Source organism: Watersipora subatra, chromosome 9 (assembly GCF_963576615.1).
Source record: "Watersipora subatra chromosome 9, tzWatSuba1.1, whole genome shotgun sequence".
NCBI classification, from domain to species: Eukaryota; Metazoa; Bryozoa; class Gymnolaemata; order Cheilostomatida; family Watersiporidae; genus Watersipora; species Watersipora subatra.
Genome location: NC_088716.1, coordinates 42695357 through 42718526, shown reverse-complemented (window position 1 = coordinate 42718526; position 23170 = coordinate 42695357). Strand labels below are relative to the sequence as shown.

At 34.0% G+C, this 23170-nt stretch overlaps 1 protein-coding gene across 1 annotated transcript in view; it reads right to left on the bottom strand.

The window, feature by feature from the left end:
• Positions 1-21771, bottom strand: part of LOC137405090 (fibrocystin-L-like) — a 139582-nt gene extending 117811 nt beyond the window's left edge. The window contains exons 1-15 of the mRNA XM_068091316.1: positions 21708-21771; positions 21276-21278; positions 19599-19685; positions 18542-18683; positions 17797-17899; positions 16567-16677; positions 15185-15364; positions 12265-12452; positions 10373-10617; positions 8924-9034; positions 7231-7317; positions 5686-5873; positions 4651-4811; positions 2889-3097; positions 2283-2423 (exon numbers count right to left, since the gene is read on the bottom strand). Coding sequence (XP_067947417.1) covers positions 2283-2423; positions 2889-3097; positions 4651-4811; positions 5686-5873; positions 7231-7317; positions 8924-9034; positions 10373-10617; positions 12265-12452; positions 15185-15364; positions 16567-16677; positions 17797-17899; positions 18542-18683; positions 19599-19685; positions 21276-21278; positions 21708-21771 — 2020 coding nt within the window. The remainder of the gene's footprint in view (positions 1-2282; positions 2424-2888; positions 3098-4650; positions 4812-5685; positions 5874-7230; positions 7318-8923; positions 9035-10372; positions 10618-12264; positions 12453-15184; positions 15365-16566; positions 16678-17796; positions 17900-18541; positions 18684-19598; positions 19686-21275; positions 21279-21707) is intronic.
• Between the last annotated feature and the right edge of the window lie 1399 nt (positions 21772-23170).

Sequence of the window (23170 nt, the reverse complement as noted above, 5' to 3'; positions counted from 1 at the left end):
GAGATACACTCAAAGACTGCAAATCTACAAGGACTAATTAGAAATGAGAAATTTCGGCTATACCGATATGCTAAACCAAAAGATTTATTACCTAAAAAACATAATGCCTAACAAACTGGAAGCACTAGGTATATTATACAGTATTAGTTCTAAGCATTGGCTCTAAACAAATTAATCAGTACAGGAAATTTGTCAAGCAAAAAATATTGAAGAAGCAGATTTAGGTCAGCTGTGGTTTCTAGGTTGTGAGACAGGTTGTTTAATAACACAGCCCATGTTAATGTAATTTGATCATTACATTGCTTCATGTGCAAAAAAATCTTACTTAAATTCACTCGCTTGCTTATATTTCTAGCTTTAAGGAAAACTCTACGAATGACCGCACAATCAAAACAACTTTTATGAGTGTCCATCATTTTTGTAGTAAACTTTAAAAACAAGCTGATCAAGCAACAAGAATTTACTTCATTCTATTGTCAACCTACAAGGATAGTTGGCTATTAAGTCAAATTTATTTGACAAAAAGTTTGTTTTTACTAAATTAGCTAAGATTGTACGAGTTTACATATAAAAACACCTGTCATAAAAACTTTCTCATGTCCCTTTTAGTGTCGGTAAAGAAGACCCCTTTGGGTCTAATTCTGCAAAGAAATAAAAATTCTTTGTAGAGTAAAAAGTTAAAGCCCTACATAAATTTTAATCCATATTATTCCACATTAAAACTAACTTTGCACATAGCCCTTACTTGTTCAGTTCAAATGTTAGTGTAGATACCTCTAGCAACAGCCAATTCACCATGAAACCTGTATTTAAACACCACCTTCAAACGAACACCATTTCTAATTAAACGTCACTATGGGGAAGGGCCAAAAAATAGAGTGTCACCCTTTAATTGAATGCCACTTCTATTTAAACACCACTTCTATTTTAAGGTTGCTTCTATTTGTCCGGCCATTATTTGACATTCTTACTTTTTACAAAGCCAAAGCAGCAAGTGATCAGTAATTGGTAAAAAAGTGTCCACAAAAACGTGCTAATAAGTATTCAATTACATCAACAACAATTAAATCGTTTGTTGTTTCTGTTTCTATCGAAGTCTGTTTTCCAACTTCAAGTCTTTAGGCTTTATCGTTCAAAACTTTGATTGCAACACGATAGAAAAAATTAGTAAATGTATCAGGCTAGTAGTAGTTCTTTGTTTAACCCAGTTTTGATATTTCGATGTATATGAAATTTTTTTTAGCAACTATGATGCTTTTGACGACTTTTGCTAAGCATGCATCTGTCTAAAAGTTCATCATTATTTTCGCAAACGGTTTTTCAACTAGCAACCCGTAAAAGTTTTGCTCAGCTAAAAAAATTGCTTGGCACCAATTTCGAATAGTTCAGCAGTGCAGAAGAGTTCAGGTCAGCAGAGTGTGGGAGGTTTTGAACAGCTCTAAAATGATGAAATGGTTGCATACGAAATCACAATCAGCACGCAACCTTCTCAAGCAAACGATGCAAATACTTTTCCTTTCAAAAATGTAAATTTTTTCTTCTGCATGTATTATTATTATGGTTTGTTTATGTAACTTGTTTTTGAAAATATTTTTGTAATATTTGTCAGATTATTATTATAAAATTTGCAGATTTATAGCCTGTTATTGGATAGCATGACTGCGGCAATCTGAACACAGCTTACAATGGATCGACGCTAGAAATTTCTGTTGTATACACATAACAAGCTATTCTTGGATGCAAACTGAAGAAAAAATGTCAATGAGTGCAATGTTCTTTTTTGAAACCTTGTTAAATATAGTTTTAAAATGAAAATATGCTTTCAAATTCAAGATGAATTAAAAAACCTTAAAGCTAAAACAATTTAAGTTGCAATGCAGGTAAATTAAGCTGCAATGCAGGCTATAAGATCATCGTAGGTTAATTGCAAGCAATGGATATCGACTGATAGAGACATGTATCAGCTTCCTCGAGGACATTATTTAATGTTCTAAAAGTTGGAGGTAAGTTAGCAGATGTCTTGCAACCAAACGAGTTAAGGTCAAAACTCCCGAAAGAGAGTACAAAACATGGACGACATTCGATTTGCCAGTGAAAGGGTTGAATTTATCTTCCCAGCATTCTGACGAGGTGTTTGAAAAATACAACGCCACTCTTTATCTGAACGTCACCTCTAATAAACTGCCACTCTAAGGAAAGAGTTAAAAACAGAGCGTCATGGTGCTCAAATAAAGATTTTACGGTAAGCAATCAAATGAGTATTTGAATTGATATCGTCCTACCTGACATAAATGTCACTGTATATCTGTAGCCTCCACTGGAGATGCTTGATCTCTGTACAGTAACTACGTCTGGAGATACTGTTGTCATGCTATTTATAGCAGCAGCTACAGTGATGTCTGTTGCTTCAGTTGTAACCTTCCCTAACAGCCATAGAAGAGCATGAATTGAAGTGCGCAGAGACAAGATTTGTTTAAAGTTACTTTTAATTGTTCATTTTAACGGTAAATAAATGACGCTGATTAGTTTTTTTTCTTGAAAACATATTTTACCACATACATTTAGCGAGATTTGAATTTGTGGTTAAGCTTTGAATAACATTATATTATACTGGATTAATAGATGAACTATTCCAAAAGATAATTTTATGAAAATGACAGATCCAGCATAAAGGGCAGTAGGATAGCAAGAATACATAAATCTTAGCTGAATCAACAAAGTACGTGAAGATCAAGTGCTCTCTTTTTTCAGTTCCAAACAACTTTTGCATCTCCAAAAAGATTATAAAAGTTTTGATGATTTTAGTTTGTTACTGGGTTGAATTACAAAAATTATATCAAATTAAGAAAATAATCATTTGAAATGAAAAACCTTCCATGAATTTTTACCTGAAAAAGCTCCGTCCATGCTCAGTCTATATTCTGAGACATAGCCATTAGTCACAGGCACAACGTCAATTGTCTGCACCGCATGAACTGCGTTCGAATTTGGATTCCAACTAGCAAATGAAATGAGTTGAGTTTCAGGCACAACCGAAGAGGTCATTGTCAACTTCTGTCTTTCATTGACGGCTGATCCTGTTTGGCTAGATGTTTTGCTACAAGTAAACCAAGTGAGTGGTGTCAAATATTTAAATAAGACGTTTTCTGCTTCATATAACAAACATTGGCACTACACAGAACCTAACAAATACATACAATAAAGCATCAAGGATAGTAGAAAATACATCTTTTATCCTGTTTTCAAACCCGCCGCTCATTTTTTAGCCCAAAACTTTTTATCAAACTAAAATGAGTACATAAATTACTATCGCTATGACTAGAGTCTGTTTTTACAAAGTGCTTTTGTTTAAGCTTTATGTAGCAAACAGCTAAAAAGTTTTTTCTTGCCTCAAATGCCATTTATCACTTGCTAGTGTTTTAATTACTGTTGATTTTTATTACATTAATAACAGTAATTTCATTTCAAACAAAAATTTTTTTTTCAAAGTGTGCCAAACAAGAATCCTGAGGCAAAAAAGGGCAACAATCAATCAAGTCAATAAAAGGGGATGACAAATAGCGTTTAAAATACCTTTTTTTGTTAAAAAAATTGAATACTATGTAGAACATTGTTAAAAAGGCTAGCTATGTTTTCAAAATAATTATTAGAGTTTGTATGCACTATGTTCATATCACACCACTTAAGCTGAATTGATTTGGAAACATGTAATTTACGCTGTAAAAACTCTAGCTTTGACAGCAAAAATACTGAGTAGACAGTAGCAAAAAAATTTTGGCATGACCTAATTTTGTTAGATTTGAGCAAAAAATTCTGTAGTAAAAGAGTTGATCTGAAATTTTCAATAAATGAAAAAATTCAGTAATGTGATCTCTTAGTTTATGTTGCAGATAACAAAACATCTTGCTGTCCTAACATTATGGCATATATACATTGCAGACTTTCGTTAATGATGCAGAGCTACTACTAATATTGCTATTCTAGTTAATGTCACTATGCGTATCATGGCAGCAAACAGCTGCAAGCATTAGCTAAGGATCATTAGCTTATGAGAAATTACAGCTAAATAAAGTTGAAATACAATTGAAATTATATTTTGGTAGCACGAGGCCTGCAACTCATACATAATAGAGTTGAGAACTCATTGAAGTAGGACTTTTACACTTCTTTGCCACCAACCACAGCAGAAACAAACACTTCTTAGGTTTCTGTAAAATATTCAGTTTCTTTTTAGACAACAATGAACTTGATGTTTCCTCCATCTAGCTTTCCTTGGCTGAACAGATAGAACATTTCAATGCCTTTTTTGCAACCACTAGTGGCAGGTTTGGTAATCACGGCGTAACCTTCTGTGCCCAGAACAGCCACTCTCTACCACTAGTTAACTGCTGCTCTTTTACATGCAAGATTTGTATGCTGAGCCTCTTGCGCTTCATGTATCAACCCAAAATGGCACAGTAATTGAGAGAAAAAAAATCTTACTGAAAATGGTTTAGTATTTGTAGCTAGAACTGAAACCAAAGATTCCTTGACTGAGAAACCACGCATGAACAGTTCTACTACTTCCAGCAAGAATCACTAGGCTACTGGTATAGTCGCCACTTGACTGCAGACTAGTAATCATAAGGCTATGAGTTTAGCATAACTCACTCTGTTTGATACATCCGAAGTGCAACAGAAACCCAATTGTCAGCATTTGAGTAGGAGGTATGCTCCAGCTCTACGTAATACTCCAAACCAGCAACCAGATGATGTCGGAGGTCATAATGCATCGAACTCAGCCCTGATGATGTCCTCGTCTCAATCTGTGTCTATTATGGCATAGTATGATGACATCACCAAATTTATTAAAGAAAACACATTCAAGCACTTTTAGTGGCTCCACTGCTAAGATTTTGAAAGTTACTTTTACAGTATTATTATTGATAGGTAGCATGCCTCCATTCCCACAAATAAATGCTATGTTTTTTTAACGTTTTCAGTTCTGGTTTCTTCAAGCGACTGTTGCATCGACTATATTTTCAAGAGCTAAAAGCATGGAAATAAGCCGTTGAGTCCCTGATAATGAGACACAATTGAAATGAACTTATTGTATAACTGTTTTCATTGGTTTTTCTTACTTCAGAAACATAAAAACTTAACAAAAAGTATAAGTTGTGAATGAAACATTGTTCAAAAGGAAAGTAATAAATTTTTACTCAAAAAACCCAGTTACTTTCTAAAATGAGATGTAGTTGTATAAAATTTGAGCATAGAAAATCATTGAACCCTCAAAGATTTTCTATATTCAAATTTTATGCAATTTAAACATAAAAACCATAATACAAATTGGGTGCAATCAAGCACTAGGAGCTTCTTGAATGAAGCATTGTAAAATCTTTATGTTATAGTACATTATATCTTTTCTTGTACCACTATGGACTGTACTGTATGCCAGCCTACTGTTAAGAAACAAATGTATGTTTTGACTAGTCTAGTTGACACATTTTTTGTCAAATTAAAAACTTTGAAATGATTAGCCAACCTGTGAGTCATTATCACAATTTAGTCACTTGCTAATGCACATTGATTAGCACAGCAAAAGCTACATATCACACACCAAGTCGGGCTTAAAGTACTTGCCTTATTCAGTGGGTGTTTGGTGGTGCTGAAATAGAGACGAAAAATAGAGTTGGCTGCCAGCACCTCAAAGCTGTAGTTTCCAGTCTGAGGCACAACAAGGAAACCAACAGTCTGAGAGGAGGCTGACTTGTTGTAGCTGATGTAGAGAGAGTCTATGACAGATGTGTCATCGGGCTGGCTGACCAGAGCAGGAATGTTGTCTAGATCTCGCGTTTCTATGTAAACTACAGAGTGTGTCAATCCTCTCCCTCCTAAAACAAAGGAAATTGTTAATAGCGTTAGAGGCAAAAACCAGCATGTTTTGGTAGAAAGAATGCATTTTAATCTATATATATAATAATATTATGTAATATTATATATAATATATAAAAAATGAAGTGTTTGTTTGTAGTCATTTATATGTCCCGCTAATACCAATGGGTTAAAATATGCATGCTGGAAGTTCAGGGCTGCGTGAACGATTATGGTGTCTAATGATTATATGCATGGTTTAGTGGCTGTGCACTTGGTTTTCCATTCATGCATCCGAAGGTAGGGTTCAATTCCTGTGTGGTGTAATTGTTTCTCTTAACTTTCTTAACTACCTTTGGACAGACACGGCTTTCATTAGAGCAAAAATTAAAATATTAGCTAAAGTTACTACCTAGGTAAAGAAACATTGCCTATGTCCACTATGTTTCCTCCCACTGTTTATAAGCTATTGTAAATCTTGATGAATTTTTAGCGTAAGAAATAAGAAATGTTTTTCAACAATTTGTTTTCGTTATACCTTGAGCTTTTGAATATTTGAATTATGCATTGGCTACACACACACACACACAAAAATAAACAAATACTTTTATTTAAAAGTTAGAATGACTCTGCATTGACTCAAATTGATAAATGCTGCATAAATTACGTTGATTAAAAATAAATTTTCTATGCCAAAACTTTTTCATTATTGGTGCAACAGCGAGCCTTCATCTAGTGAATTATAAACTTGGGTGATTTATTTCACAATTCAATTTATTTATGTGATGAAAACATGTGTAGAGTGTTTGGCAATTTGCATGTCTAATTTGTGTTGCATCATGTAGACCTATGAAAGATCTGTTGAAGCTATTACGCAAGAGCTTGTGTCTTTCCTAGCATTATCATGAAGTAAAAAAAATCTAGGTGACTCATTGCATTTTTAGAATTGGAGCGGAGAGCCACTCAGGCAAAAGATAGCAACCTATAATTATGACTATATAGAATGAACTCATGTTCAGTCATTCAAGAGCATTTCCTGTGCGGTGCGCTGCCATATCCAACTGTACAACAGACATAAGAAAGTTTTTTATGTATGAGCTAATTAAATTTCTTTCACTTTCTGTTTATCATTGCCCTTGCAAACAACTAGGTGAGGAGTGGTTTTCTCATCAAACGCTAGTTAGGCAGTTGCCTGCTATAGTGTGGAAATGTCAAAAACGTGTCAAAATACTATGGCACAGAGAGAAATTCCATGTTAGATGGCTTTCTCATAGTCACCTTTTAAGTCACACTTTAAGTTACTAAAGCCTAGTTACTCCCTGGAGTTTAGAGAAGCTCAGATATATGTAGGTGCACAGAAAAGAGGAACAAAATTACCTCTGTATGGTGGGACAACTCCAGGATTGCCAGATGTTTTGCAGACTATTTCGGTCTTACTCAGCAGCTGGACCTCACACTTAGAATCTAAAAAACATGATTTACATAGCTTTTTACTCCTGTTCTTCAGGGTTATCATATGGCATCTGCTTGCACAATGATGCACACATCAGGCTCATATATGAATCGTCAAATATTTACTATAATAAAAGTCCTGTCTGTCTTTCTTCTCATCTTTCTAAAGCTAAGGTTAGAGAGGTTGAGATAAAAAATGTCTATAAATAGGATTTAAAGTCACACCATTCAATTTAGCAGATCAGCACTCTAACCCTTGCATCCTTTAATCACCTTCTGTCATTTCACAAAAATGTACACGTACATGTAATTATTCTCTATGCTTCATTGGCATACCTGACAATCTCTCACAGCGTGTGAGACTGCCAAGGTACTGGTGTTATAGAAAACACAAATCAGCAGTTGTTCAGAATGTTTCTTACTAAAATATAATCATCTAAACGCCTCCACAAGACAATTTAACTGTAAAATGGTGTTGCCACTGTGTATTAGATAAAAGTTTAAATAAAATACAACAAATAACTCAAGAGTTTAGTTGGTATAAGTGAGACAATTACTCAATGCAGTCATTAAGGGTGTAACAAACACTAAATTACTTTCATTTAAATATGAGAATTTATCATTAGCATGAAATTTATTTTTAAAAAGTGCTATAAAAATCTTCAGTCAGAACCAAAGACGCTGATTGCTAGAACTAGTTGTTTCCAGAAATCTAGTACTTTACCACTAAACCAATGAGCTGGCTAGTAGCTAAGCTGTCCAATCAATTGTCGCAATACATTCGTTATGGTAACATTTGGCATGACACAGTGGTATATTTGTTGCCTTAATCTGATACATGGTGTGAATGAATGATAAGTTAGATACTAAGTTTTGCTTTTTATTTGATAATGGACGGTGGCATGTTAGTCGTCTCAGTCCACTGTGGCACATATAATGATCAACTAAAATATTGAATGCTGAGTTGGGCTTTGTATTTGATGCAGAAAAATTGTATGTTAGTTGTTGGAGTATAAAAAAGTTCTTTTTGTGAGCAAATGGTAAGTCAGACGCCGACTTGAGCCTTTTATTGTGAGCATTTAGCATTCATCAGGTAGTCGGTAAGAAAACGCAGTATGAGTTTCTGTCATAATAACAGCCAACTGACCGTCAATTGTTCTTGCACAATATTGAGGTAAGCAGGCTATAGTTTCAATACACAGCTGCTGGTCAAGAACTTACACAAGATCAACTTACCTTACTCTTATTTTACCTATACATATTTAATTAAATAATTTAATTTGATTACATTTAATTTAATTAAATGTAATTCAAAGGTTTCGATCAGAGCTTTAACAGTTTAAAAGTTTAAGGTAACAAGATGTGTCAAGAATAAACCTCAGCGATCCGTGTTTTGTTTGCATGGCAACACACAATTTTACCACAGGACAGGGCACCATAAATGTGAATGAACACGTTAAATTGCAGCTATTATTACACCTTAATGTTTTGATGATTCATGCTAAAAGTATAATATATAAAGCATTTTAGTACAAAGGGGAAAATTTAACATAAAACACACAACATGGTGGCCTCAGCACACACATCCTTCTTTGCTAGACTAATATTTAAATCTTACCTGCAATCTTTACTTCAACTGGTTGGGTTGTGTTATCAAAGTTATTGCCATCAATTGTGAGCAAAGTTCCACCCATAGTTGAGCCTGAAGCAGGGCTCACACTATCTATTCCTAAGCAAGTAATAATACTTTAAGAAAATAAGTTGGTATAATAAAAAACTAGGAATATGCAAACTATTCTCTGCTTCTAAGAAAAGATTTTTATGATTTGGAAGTTCATAAATTCTATTCATAGTGAACAGTTGATGCTTATAATGCTATTTAAAATGCAAATTTGCTACCAATGGTATAAGTCTATAGAAATGGTATAGATCTATGGCTAGACGTACTGACACACATAACATGACCACAGCCCTTTTGCGCCTACAAAAAGGCATTAAAATAGAACTACTTTCAAAAGGAGTGAAAGAATTATTTCAGTTAACAAGCTCACAAGAAGTCTTCACGTACGAGTAATAGAGGAAGCATGATTACCATGAGAGCAATAAGCCACGCTCCCTTTGGGCCATTCAGTCAGCTGCACATGATGCCTACACATGATTATATAGCCTAATATGACATATTAATCAAAACTTGTAGGTTTGTCAATGTGTTTGATGATCTAAAGAAACAATAAACATGTGAGATATTTTACGCCAGCGAGTAAAATATTTGCAAAATTAGCAAAATTGGCGCCTGTAGACTGATCGAAGACTATAGTAACTTCTCAATTGTCAGTTGACTGTTACATAAGAACTATGGGCATGTTGATTGTCAGCAGCCTATGAGATAGAAGTTCATAAGATCACGGAATATGATAGCTTGTAGTAAACAAGTTAGATTATTCAACAAAATAAGAACAAAACGTAAAATTTGTCTAAAATTTTGAAGCATTTGTTGTTTACTTTTCGACTTCTATTGGTAATAGATAAAATGAACCCCAAAATAATGTGATAAAAAACTGTTCCCAGTTAGAAGAGAAGGAAAAAATACTCGAGGTCAACAAGCAATGCTGTGTGGCAGCTATGAACTGCAAAGAAGATTAAATCTATAAAAATAAGAAAACAAGCAAATTAGATTGTGAATACAGTAGTGACATTTTAGGATAAGTCATAAAGCAATGGCGTGATAAAAACCCAAAATGTCGAGTAGAAGATTTTTTAAGCAATAAACCTATAATTACTGCGTAATGCTGGAGAATACAGAGTAGGAACCTTTAAATATCGCTAAAAACTACTATAGATTTATCATGCTTCTTGAATCAGAAATAGAGTCAAAATTATCATTTTTATTGTCTTGAGAGGTATTTACAAATGCATAAAGCTGCCAATAGCATTGAGCTATTTACTTGGCATCTAGTGATCTTAAGGGGTTTATACTAGCTCTTCATTCTATAAAGCACATGTATATTAATATACTACAAGCTGGTGTTTAGATGCATTAGAAGCTAACTTTGTAATATAGACTCACTTGCATAGGTCTGCAGCATGGCAATGGAGTTGTCAGCAAATAATTTCAGCACTTGGAGTTGTGGTAAACTTCTGCCATAAGGTACATCTACTAGAAATGATGCGTTGAGATTGCTCACATAGCTGCCTTCCATCTTACAATTTATCCAGCCATTAAGAGATGTTTCATAGTTGAAACCAGCGCCATAAGGTAGAGAAAGGTCAAAGTCTTCAAATAATTCACATTTTTGTCCACCAACATAGACCCTGAAAAGGGCTGAAAATTTTAAAATATATGGTAAATGCAATTAGAAAGTAGGACAAGATAGATGTACTTGTATGTCACAGGCACAGCCTATCTAGCAGTAAGCATTGCTATTTATAATTAACAAACGAAAGTATTTAATAATAACCTGTGTTATAAATGTAACCTGTAAAAAAGTGTTGTGAAGTGTGGCTTCATGACCTATAGTAACCAAAATTGTTTTATATTTATATGTGAGTAGCCAATCATAGAGAGCCTAAGTTAGTGCCAACCAATCAAATTGTACCCAGTCCCCATCTACCCTAGGAGACTTATATTTCGCTAGTATTTAGTTTCGTGAGTAGCACACAGAATAAAATTTCGCTGCAACTTAATTTCGTGGCTCTGATGAGTGCGAAAATATAGTGATGTGAAAATAAATGCAGTGGAAAAAACAGATTACATTCCTCAGGTCCAGTTTGCTAATAAGAAAAAAATTCAATTTGGGACTAGTTCGTTTTTGTAAACCACAGGTTGAAATGTGTGGGTGAGATAGGCAATTCAATTTGATCACTTGCTGCCATTTGTTTTTAGACTATCAATGACGTCTAGGTTCCTCCCGCTGTGACTTTCACACTCGAATCCCAAGAAAAAGAAAATAGATAGGTAGCAACCAACTTCACAACCAAAACTGTATAACCCTTACGCTGCCATAAACGCATTTATGCGTTTTCTAGGGCCACTGCCATAAACGCATTTGTGGACTTTCTCAGCAATTGTCTGGTAACCTGATTTTATTATTTGTTGACCACATAACCCACGGTCTTTAAGTGTTTTATGAAATTGACTGTGTTGTCCGAAGAGTTCTCTATAAAATCAGCCTAAAACAACGAAGCAATTTTAAACTTTTGTTTGAGAATTGCTAATCTAAAAACGAACATTTTTCTGTGAGTTCATTAACTACCCCGCGCGAGTCATAAAACAGGTAATTAGTTGTTGATGACATAATAGCCAATTTAGATTTTCGTGATTATACAGATAATTAAAGTAGAACTTGAAAAAATAGTGTATACATATCATGAAGCAATATCGGCAATTTCGGTAAAATGGCTGGCACTAGGCCGGTAGCTAATTTGTACATGGTTGGCAGTGGAAGAGATAATGTGGTTAGACCTGATGAGGGTTGATATTGTTTTTGGTTGGTAATAAAATTCATCACTACAATAATTATTCTGCAATTTTATGACTTCATTTACTAGACTTTCATCCTCATCAGTTACAAATTCGGTGACTAAACTGATATAATCTTAATTTGCTTTGCCATGCTGCTCAGTCGGTGTATTAGCTATAATGAGTTTACCAGAAATTTCCCATTGATCTCAACCACAGACGAAAATTGCCTGCATTTCTAATATGACGATTTTATAGTGGATATCAATGAACAAAGCTATTTAACTTCGCGTTTTCGCTCGTTCGTTATGATAGTTTAGTTTCGCTCATTAAATTTTTGCGAGAGGATGACACCGCGAAAACGCGAAAGTTAGATGCCGCGAATACATAAGTGTCCTAGGGGGTAACCATTTTCCACTTGTCTCATGCTAAACTGACTACTTCACTATGTGACTGTGTAACTGTGTGCTTCTTATCAACCAATCACATCCTTCCTATACCTCAGCATTTGCTCTGATCGTCCGTTGCTGCTCGCCGCTACATTGCTGCTGAACAAGTCTGTAATGATTTTGCCAGATATGGTAACAATGGCGCCTGGTTGAGTAGTTCTCTGGTTTACAGTGCCAGTAGCTACAGTAGCAGGTCTTGGGATAATGGAAGTGAGGTGTGGAGTGTACCAATCGGATGGCTGCAAAATTTCCATAAGATATAAACACAACTTAACATTGTTCTATTTTCGTCTCCCAATCATACTTTCTGTATTCTGGTCATAATGGACAGGTTTCAAATTTCTCAATAGGTGAATATAGCCAAGAAAAGATTAGTTGTTTGCTCAAATGTCATGAAAAAGTTTTACTACATGGCTGTTTTCTAAAGTTAACTTGTAATATAATATATCTCAACTAGTTTAAATAAATCAAGTCATTCGAAAATCAATAAAAATGCTAAAAATAGGATCAATCCATACAAGTAATCTTACAGAGTAAGCAAACTCATTTGCCTTATGAAGTTCTGCAGACTTAAATAAATGACAGCTAGTAATGTTATTAAAATTGATTAAAAAGTATTATTTTAACTACTAGATGAGCCAGTGAAAATTTTACGGCTGTGTATTCTTTGTGTAGTTATAACTTTTCAACATAGGCAGTTGACAGCGCACTTTAGTCTTTGGTTGATCACTAACAAAACAGAAAAAAACCGTGTTGACTTTTCTCCCGTTTTTAATTTTCCACCATGTTTACGTCACCGCCATGTTTGCTTTTCCATATAGTTACCCGGTTTAACTTTTCTTTAGGCTTATCTTTCCACCATGCTTTCTTTTCCCATGTTAATTTTCCTTCATGTTTATACTTCCTCATGTATTTACACTTGCAAATTCTACTACATAATAATTTCAACACAAACTATTTTGTATCTAACTTATGCATGTTTGAATAGAGAGTGATAAGGTCTAATGATCTATTCACTCTTCTTCAGTCGTGTCATTTCTTCTAACTTCCACCTGCTGTACATTGATGCTTTGTTGCTTTTGTCCTTCTTCTTCAACACAGGCAGTCAATAGCTCATGTTAGTTTTCGGTTGACCATTAATGATGCTGCAAGACACCCATGATGACTTTTCCCCCATTCTTAATTTTCCATCATGTTTACTTCACTGCGATTTTTACTTCACTGCTGCCTTTAATTTTTCTCAGTTTTACATGTACTTTCTCTTATCTATGTTTATCTTGCAGCCATGTTTACCTTATCTACATGCTTGCTTTTCTACACTTTTACTTCCCCTAATGTTGAAGTTCCCTCATGTTTTTACATGTGATATCAAGACCCAGTTAACAATCGAGATAAAGCAATTCCCTTAGAATTAACCGATATTCTTGGAGAGGCTCCATTAAAACTTTCCTGTTCAAGCAGCTATTCATAAGCAATTCCTGAAATTAGAGAGCCTGGCAGAGTTCACAATTAATATTCATTGGCCCAATATGAATTCAATCAAAATTAATAGGTTGAACAGAATCTGCATAATTTCTCCGAATGTTATTTAAATCTATCCTACACGGTCATGCCTCAATAAACGAGCTTAATGCACTCTGTTACTGAGTGATTATGTCAATTTACTCGTGTCTCAATTAGAATTTCTTATATGAAATAATTAGGTCCAAATTAATCCGCTACCATGCCATGAAAAAAACCACTTAAAACGGGATATTACGGTAAAAAAAGTGTTTTTAATTATTGTAATTCAGTACCTAAGCCGACAATTCAACAAATATGTACTTATTTAGTTGTTATGATTTGCAATGAAGTGTAAAATTACTATTTACAAAACTGTATAGAGGTTTTACCTTTGAGATAAATGTTGTGAATAATGGCAGTCAGAAAGAGACTTGACAGCAAGGGTTTGGTACACTACACTTTTGTAACCCTACGTAACGGAAACTTTGAATTTAATTTAAATGAATTCAGCTTAATAAACACACATGTGAAACTAAATTTTAATCTATATATATATATATATGTGTATATGAGTCTCAAAGTTTGTGTTTTTCACGTTTTGACTTTTTTGCACCCTATGTCCAGTTATAGTAATTAAAATCTAGCAAATGAAAAATCTATATGGCAAAGGATTTTTCTTGGAACATCCCATTTACAAGGCGACAAGCTAACCCATCAAGCTACATGGAATGCAAAAGATTCATTTGGCTGATAGTCGTTATCTAACGTCACTAAAGCTTGCTCTCACGGCTCTTATTAGTAAGTTTAGCAACACGTATACTAGGTTACTCATCTTAGCTAATGGCAACTACATTACCTGCCATTGTTTATGGGCTGTTTTTAATACCCATGCAATGTCGGGCATTCGGCTAGTCTTTTACTAAACCTAATTTAATTTGTTTGCCCTAATTTTATTATCAGTTTCCGGTTTGACCCTTTTAGCCTTGCATACTCTATAACTTTTAGCCAACCTTTTAAAAGTTTTTTCAACCTAATTCAAGAAAAAATTCTGAGTTATGCTGTTCTCAAACGCGGTCTCTAGCATACTTGGTCATATAATGGCTATCGAAAAATAGCTGGTATCTCAAAGGTTATTCGTATCTCAAAAAATAAACTTGCTCGAAAGTCTGCTGATATCTCAAGTTCCTGCATGTTGGTGCATCCAAGTGTAGAGGTATGACTGTATTCAAATTTCATCAGTCATTTTTTTTCAGTTATGTCCTTCCGTTTGGTCCTCATCTGTTGTTTTTTGGTGCTTTGTTGCGATTTTCTATATCAATTGCGTCTCTCCTTTTTTGCATCCGTTCTTTTTCTTGAATGTTATGAAATTCTATTTCTTCAACCTTTGCATATCTCCTTGCTCGCATCTGTTCTATTGCTCGAGTGTTATGAAATTCCATTTTTTGTCATTCATTTGATTTATTCTTGCCTGCCTTAGTTTTCTACTACCTAATAGCTCTATCCTCATTGCTGATTTAACTCCCCATTCTTTGCATTCGTTTGATGTTTCCATTACATTGGGCTTGTCTTTTATCTGCTCTAAGCTGTTCTCATTGCTTTCTTGGTCATTTTCTTGCCACTTCTTTGTGCTGCCTTTTTTGTTCATTAACTTTGAAGGTGAGCCATCAAGGATATATACTCACAAAACCGTGTTTGCTTATTTGCTAAAATTTCTAAGAATTTGCTAAGAAAGCTTTAAGCGTTTCTGAGCAGCATAACAATGCAGGATCATTGTTTACAAGACGTTCATAAAATTTGCCTAAAAACTATCTAGAGTCTGGGTATTTGCAGCACCTCAATTTAATCCTATCTAATTACTGCAGAGCATGACACAAATCAAATAGCTGATAGGAAATGGTAATAAGGCAAATCAAAGCATTGTTATATGGCTTTTGTATTCAAGTTATATTTTTGTATGCATATACTCAAATTCCAGCGCATTTTGTCAGAATTTTTGGCAAAGTTATTTTTTGTATAGACTGTTTCTTGCAACCAAAACAATTTGTTTCATGCTTGCAACCTGATTGTAGCAGTTTTTATCTCAAAAATAGTTGAGTAACTCCGCATCAAACCATACAAAACTAAATAGATATAGCCTTATGTTTTTTTTGTTCATCAATTTACAATTGCAACTTTTATGCTTTGTCATACCACATTGGTATACATGGCAAATTATTGGATCAAAGCAACCAGTGAGAGTGCAACCTATGGTTGAGCCTGCCAATCTCTTAAACTTTCAATATGCTATAGGCATTCATTAGTCCATTTGATTCAATAACTTGCCATGTATGTCATTTTGTTTTGGCAACATCCAAAAGAGTTACTTGCAAATACATTAAAAGAAAATAAATTAAAAAATAAGTTTGACCTATTTAACTTATTTCACATGCAATGCAACATATGATTTACTAGCATGATTGGAATAAATGATTCCTTAAAAATATATTTGAAAAAACTCCACAAGCAGGTCTCAAATATCAAACTCTTACGAAACATTTTTGTTGCATTTAAAAGTGAAAATGTAAAAACTTAAAAACTTTCATTTAAAACTTTAAATGAAAAATCTAGCTGTCTAGATGTTTGATCAAAATGCAATAGTATTACAAAATACACCTGCATAAGCAAAACTTGAGCACAAAACTATAAAATATACTAGAACAGTGTACTAGAACACAAATAATCTGTTATGTTAAATTTTTATTATTAAATTTTCCCAATTTTTATCTAACCTTCACACAAAGTATGCTCCATGTTTTCTACCAGGTAATTCCAAAAATATTTCACCAACAATATTCTGCTTCAAAACTTTACCTGGTTGCTTAGAACCAGCCTCTTAAGCACCCATCTGATTGGGAATGCAAAAATGCATCTTAATAGGCCTTCAGGACGCTTGTCCTCAATGAAAGCATTCATAGACTGTTGCTGTGAAAGCATTCACTCAACTCAACAACTTCTTACAATCTCTGACACATTGTATATGCACGCAAATAACCACTCTCACTAGCAGTGTTATACCTATGAAAATGTAGAAGGCAATGAATGAACTATAGGTATCATCATGTGGTGAGTGCAGACGGAAGCCTACATGTAGTTTTGTAAGCTCTAGAATACGCATTTGTTGACTGTATTCAAAAGCACATTATTAGCTGCATCAAGTTGCATAAACAGTGTTTATACAATGTTTACACATTACCTTGAAACATAAAAAAACGAAAAACGGAATATATTTTTAGTGTTAAGATAAGAAATGGCTTTTTCTGGCTCTGAAAATTTGATTATAAGTGAGATATGTTAGTGCGTGCAGGCAATAGACAATACATGATCCTATGAAAACACACTATTATCATCACAGATGGCAGCAAGACCTAATACCTCGATTATGACTATGGAACATTGGGTACCACCATTAGAGATACCAAAAAGTTTGCAATTGATAATCAAGGCTTTTGTTTTATTTCTGATGATTGTGATCATTATAGCTAGATGTAGGTCGGTACAGAAGCCTAGTTTGATGTGACTTGCTATAGAAACACAAAAATTTACAAAAATCTGCTCTTGTTGAAGTCAGCTTTGAGACTGAAAAGGATGTGTTTCCACCAAAAGTAAGCAAATTTGCTAGCAAGCCTTTGTGAACTGTTTATAAAGATTCTAGAACATCTGTGATGACACATCCGTGTCATCACAGATGTGTCATAGATGACACATCCGTGTCAAGTCTGAGCTCGCTAGACTTCCTATAATAGCAAGCGAGGCCTCTACATTTTACAAGCACTGCATTTACAAGAATTATCAATAATGAGGGAACTTAGCGCATTGCTTCTGCATATCTCGCACTATGTTGAAAATTGCATTTGAACAATGGCTGACTATCCAAACATGTACTGTGGGTCTGATTGAGCGATATGACTTTATATGGTAGTTTTTCAAAACACTCAAGTAGAGCCAAGTGTGAATGAAAATTGTGAATCAAAACTCACTTATGTAAGTCAAAATTAACACTTCACTTTTTTATATTTATTGACCAAAAACAATAAAGCTTACCCTGAAAGTGCACCAGTAAGAAGATGAGGCACAGTGCAAGTTATCAGGAGTCATAACTCCATCTACTTTCACTTGTACTCTGTAGCTATCAATGACCATTGCTCTAAAAATTATACATTGATTATTTATAATGCTGAGTTCAAATGATTTCATTATACTGTCATAACAATTGTCAGTTAGACGAGCTCAGAACTTTTGAGCCAAAAAAAATCATTTCATATTCAAAAGATCCCTTAATTTATCCTAATATAGTTTGAGCCAGGCCAGGAGTAGTTACCATGACACAACACATAGTAGATAACAGGTTTTGAATATTTGTTGAAATAATTGATAGAAACATTTTAGGCCAATAAAACAGTGTAACTTGCTTTTATGGTTGGTCAATACTTGCTATAAATTTTAAAAATAAATTACACCATTAGGAATGGGAGGGTTGTAGAAAAATGGACAACTTGCTAAAATTTAACAACCATTGCTAACCCATTGCTATACATTAAATAAATTGTGGAACTGCTATTTACTGATTGAAAAACAAAACTTTTATATGACTATTATTTTTGACCGATAATAATAATTTCTGACAAGTTTGGACAAACTTTCTTTTAATTCTGTTGATATACACATTCCATAGCTAAATAACAAATGATAGCCATCACTGGAAACTGAACAGCCATTTGACCTATGCGGCTGCTGATAATTATGACCAAAGGTATTCAATGCTAGGCAATTTGCATATAAATTTTACTTTGTGTAGCAGACGATCTGTTTTTCATTGCAGCCCTCTTTGTGTATCTCACATTCATACGACCTTGTGTCAGATACCATAAGCACGCTGTTGCCGAGATGCTCTGACCCCGCTCCATAGTTAAACTGATTCTTAGCAAATCCTAAAAGTTCATGGTAGCAGATTTAAGTTACATCATGAAAATAAAGCTAAAAATAACCCTAAAAGGTGCATGAACTTTTTGATGTCACAAAAGGCATAAAACATCTACTGTAGCCACAAGTTAAATTACTGAAGTGAGAGTTCATGTATTGCATTTTATGTAAACGAACTATCACATGCTAGCAAGAAAGTTATAAAATCTTTACTAATCTGTGATTGTCTTTGTTTCATGCCTCAAGAAGGGTACACCCTTAAACACCTTATTATAACGCAATTAAAATAAGTGTTTTATAACACGTGGCACGGCAACTAGCGAATTCTTGAGCAAATCACTAATTAGAAAACTTCAACGAGGTGTGTATCATTAATTAATTTAAAACAATTTTTGTGCTATTCTCGTTTCCAGTGTGAGACATTGCAAATCGATGTCTTAGCTTGCTTTCTATTGTAGCAGCAGCTGTTGTCATTATTTATAGCTTTTTTTAAATCAGAAGTTCAGTCAGTCTTTTATCGGCGACTACAAACGATTACAGCATGTGACTGTCAACAAACTTTTCATAAACTAAAAAGCGGAGGCACGCTTCACTATTCGTTTTGCGAAATGAAAACGGCAGCTACTTTTTGCCACAAAAAGCAGCCGCAAACTAGCGGCTCACTCAAAAAAACTTTTTTCCACCTGGTAGGCTCGATAAAGTTTTTGCTTAAAAAAATCATATTAATAATAATACGCTAAACATGTCTTCAGATATGCTATTAACTTTTTGAATCTTCTACACGGTACAATGATTTCATGTATGGCTAAAAAAAATTTAAAAGACAGTAAGCTGTAACTTAAACAGGCTAACTTCAACAAATAAAATTAGCCATCTTGCATGAGATGTTTTGTGTATATCTTTAGGTCTAGTAATTCACCAACCGTTTCCATAGATGGTCAATCGCATTCCTCCATTCTTGCCTCCATATGTAGGGGAAATACTGTTTACCCACACATCATAAGCTTGCACTAGGAGTATAGTAGAACTAATGGAATATCAATACATGCAAAGGCATAAAAGCACATTTTTAAAAGAAGTTAAGGAAATTATAAATAACCAGGCAAACTGAACGTTGTATTGTTTTTTTATAAGAGCACCTGCTTCAGTTACTATTAGTGTGAGCTTTGAAATTGCAACTAAGAAATGTGAACCGTGTACATGATAACATGCTAATTTGAATGGTGAACCAACCAGATGGGCTTTCATGTCATCTTATCATATTAAAGTTATAGAATTCTAGGTATTATACCAAGTTATATTGAGTTCCTATACAAAAATTGAGGGAAAAGGCTATAAAGCATCACACGCAGTTTAGCCTAAACCATAAAATGTGTCGATAAATGGACTGCACTAAAAGCATATTTTGTTTTTTGCTCAATCTCAACTGTCATTCCCAATATGATCACATTGACATTGAAACTGAAACTAATAAAAGCAAACTCAACCATAATCAACACAGACTTATTTACACTCACATGTCTAAAGTGAGCTACCTATTCATCTGTTTACTACCATAACATTGTGGCATTTTAAACAGCTTTGGAGACTAATTGTAACAGTTCGAATCTTGAGGTGTCTAAAGTATTGTTAGATGTTGATAAATACCAAAGTTATTCTTTTAAAAAATATATAAAAAATTAAAATAATGATCTGCTGTCATCTAAGTTTTGAAACCAAATTGTAACTATCATTAAGTTCTGTGATAGCTACTTTGATATCACTCTTAACAAATGGATAGGTTCAAGCGCTGCCAAGGTAAAAAGTCTAAAATGCGCTCAATTATTGCATTAAATTTTTTACTAACTAATTCAGCAAGAGTTCTCTAAGTAGACAGAATAAATACTAAAATTTTTGCACAAAATACAAACTTTTGTACGTTTGGTATCGAGAAGTACCACTATCATCCATCGAAACTTGGAATACAACAGGCTTCTGCTGTGATTGAAAATTTTTTTTGTACACACACTTGTATAAAAGTTATGTGTATAAAAAGGTATAACTACACACTAATTGTTATTAATAATAACAATTAGTGTGTACTTATTGTTACTATTAATTCAAAATACTCGGGATTTTTGTTTTGTTTTCTCAGTTCGAATTAATTCTATCAATATCAAATCACTTTTCATTGTAATATTTGTAGCGAAGCAGACTATTTAGCCACTACTTTTTATTTATTTCACATTTAAACACTTTTGAAATTGTTTTATTGTTTCTGTAAATTTATTTTAGCTGCACCAAAACCAGTCAGCTAAAAATCAGAATGACAGATGTATATGTTGAAAATAAATTTTCTGTGCAAAAGCATTTTATTACTCAGGCAACGCTTATCATTCAGCTTGTGAACAATATTTGCAAAAAGCTTTTGTCACACCTTTTTCACTTCTAACCAAACTTCATACATGTTTATGGCTAGACAAAGTACATTGCCCTGATTTTTGTTGAAGCAAAGACAAGCTGTTCAAAGATATTGCTTCAAAAGTAGAACATGATAAAAGGAAATGAAAAAAACATAAAAAATAGAAATGCACTTGTAAACAATGTAGAAATTCCTTTACCTCCTAGAATATGAGCAAGTAAGTGCTTAAGCCTTATATGCAGCAAACATCTACATATTACTGATAAGAAAAATCGGTTTTATAGCTTTTCGAATAGCGAGTCATATGACCTATGCACCCATATTTAAGTAAGTCATGTTCAGTAAGCTGTGCATCAATTGGATTGATGATATATGTATTAATAATTCTTAAAAAGCCACAATAAAAAATCATATTTTGAGCAATACTCTTAATACTATAATGAAAATGGGTAACCCACCTTCTGAGAATTATTAAATAGAATAACACATTGATTAACACATTGATAAATTAATTTTGCTGAATTTTGATGTGAATTTAAAAGAATAGAGTGATTTGAACAAATCTCAACTGCACAAAAGATATACTTATAAGACTTATAAAACATATGAATGAAAAACAAAAATTTCTTACCATGTGCAGTGATGAGCAGCAAATACAAGGCAGCGCTGAGTGCTGCCAACTTCAAGGCCTTCATGATTTAAGAAAGACCCAAATGCTGAACAGAGTACATGAAAACTATTATAAAGCAAACCGTAAGCATCCACTTTTCAAATAGCTGTTCTGGCCGATCGGGGCTCTTGGTGAGCAAGTGAGCACCAAGCGTATGCAACCCTTACATATAGAAACTATCCATATGAGGTACTCGTTTGTTTAACAAGCAGCCACAATAAACTATTGAATTGTTAAAATGTGTCTAAACAAATGAATCAACGACCTGCTAACACATGGCTATTGAGAGATTTATGCATAGGCAATTTATGACTATCAACAAACGCTTGGCACCAATGAAGCAGCTAATTCTTTATGCTATGCAATAAATGTCTGGTTGTAGGCCTATAGAACTATAGGGATTGTAAAACAATCTGTTTACATCTATAGTTTAACAGTATCTGTCTGGTGCAGCATTGCTTTTAGAAATGTAAGTTATGATTTGGTTTCATAACCGCCATTGAAATATAGACCGACGTGACTATATTTATATCAATAAAAAATTGAGCAAAACGTTGTGGCCATGTTCGAACCCTCTTATAGTAGTAAAAAATACTGCACACCAGTTGGCAATTTCTGCGACTTGAAAAAATGTAATAAAATCACCTTGATATAACTATGTTGATCAACTCCAAACTTCTATGACCTTGTTTTAGTCAATTCCTACTAACTAAGCAAGCTATGTTTTCATGGTCAGGACCTTATTTACAGACACTTTCACAAGTCCCCACATTTTTGCTGTTTGATTTTACCAGAAGTACTTTGAAAATATATTATGTTGCAAAAAGAAACTGCTCTGTTTTAACAAGCGAATCTGATGGCATTCATCATTACTAAACTTCGGTATGTCTCCTGCTGTTAATTCAGCTCAACTGTTCGTGAGTTCAAAGTTATTTTATGTATGCATTGACTGTTGAGAGCATAACCAAACATTGTGGATGATGGGAGTCACAGCGTTGTCTTTTTTATGGCTGTTACATCTCAATAAATAAATCCCATTATGTCATTGTATGCACGTGTCTCAGTTAGTCATCGTAAACGCTGGGTTTCCTTATTTTTTGGCCAATATTATCCAAAGATCACATGCATATGCTCCTCCCTTTTGCCAAGTGGCTAAATATATTCAGTTTCAAAACTCCATCTGGTGCCTGAAAATGAGTTTCTTAGGTATTCAACTCCAGGTTCTCTGCTGAACATAAAATACATCGAGCACCTCTGGGCTTACTTTACAATTCCAGTTACAGCAGTTACAGATTTTCAACTCATGTTAATTTCCGTGGTATGAGCAACTTGCATACAATCTCTAACGATGATTTTAAAAATATTATTCTCACCTCTTGTAACAATGTTACATCTAATTTCTTTTTTTTAACAAAGAAAGGTTT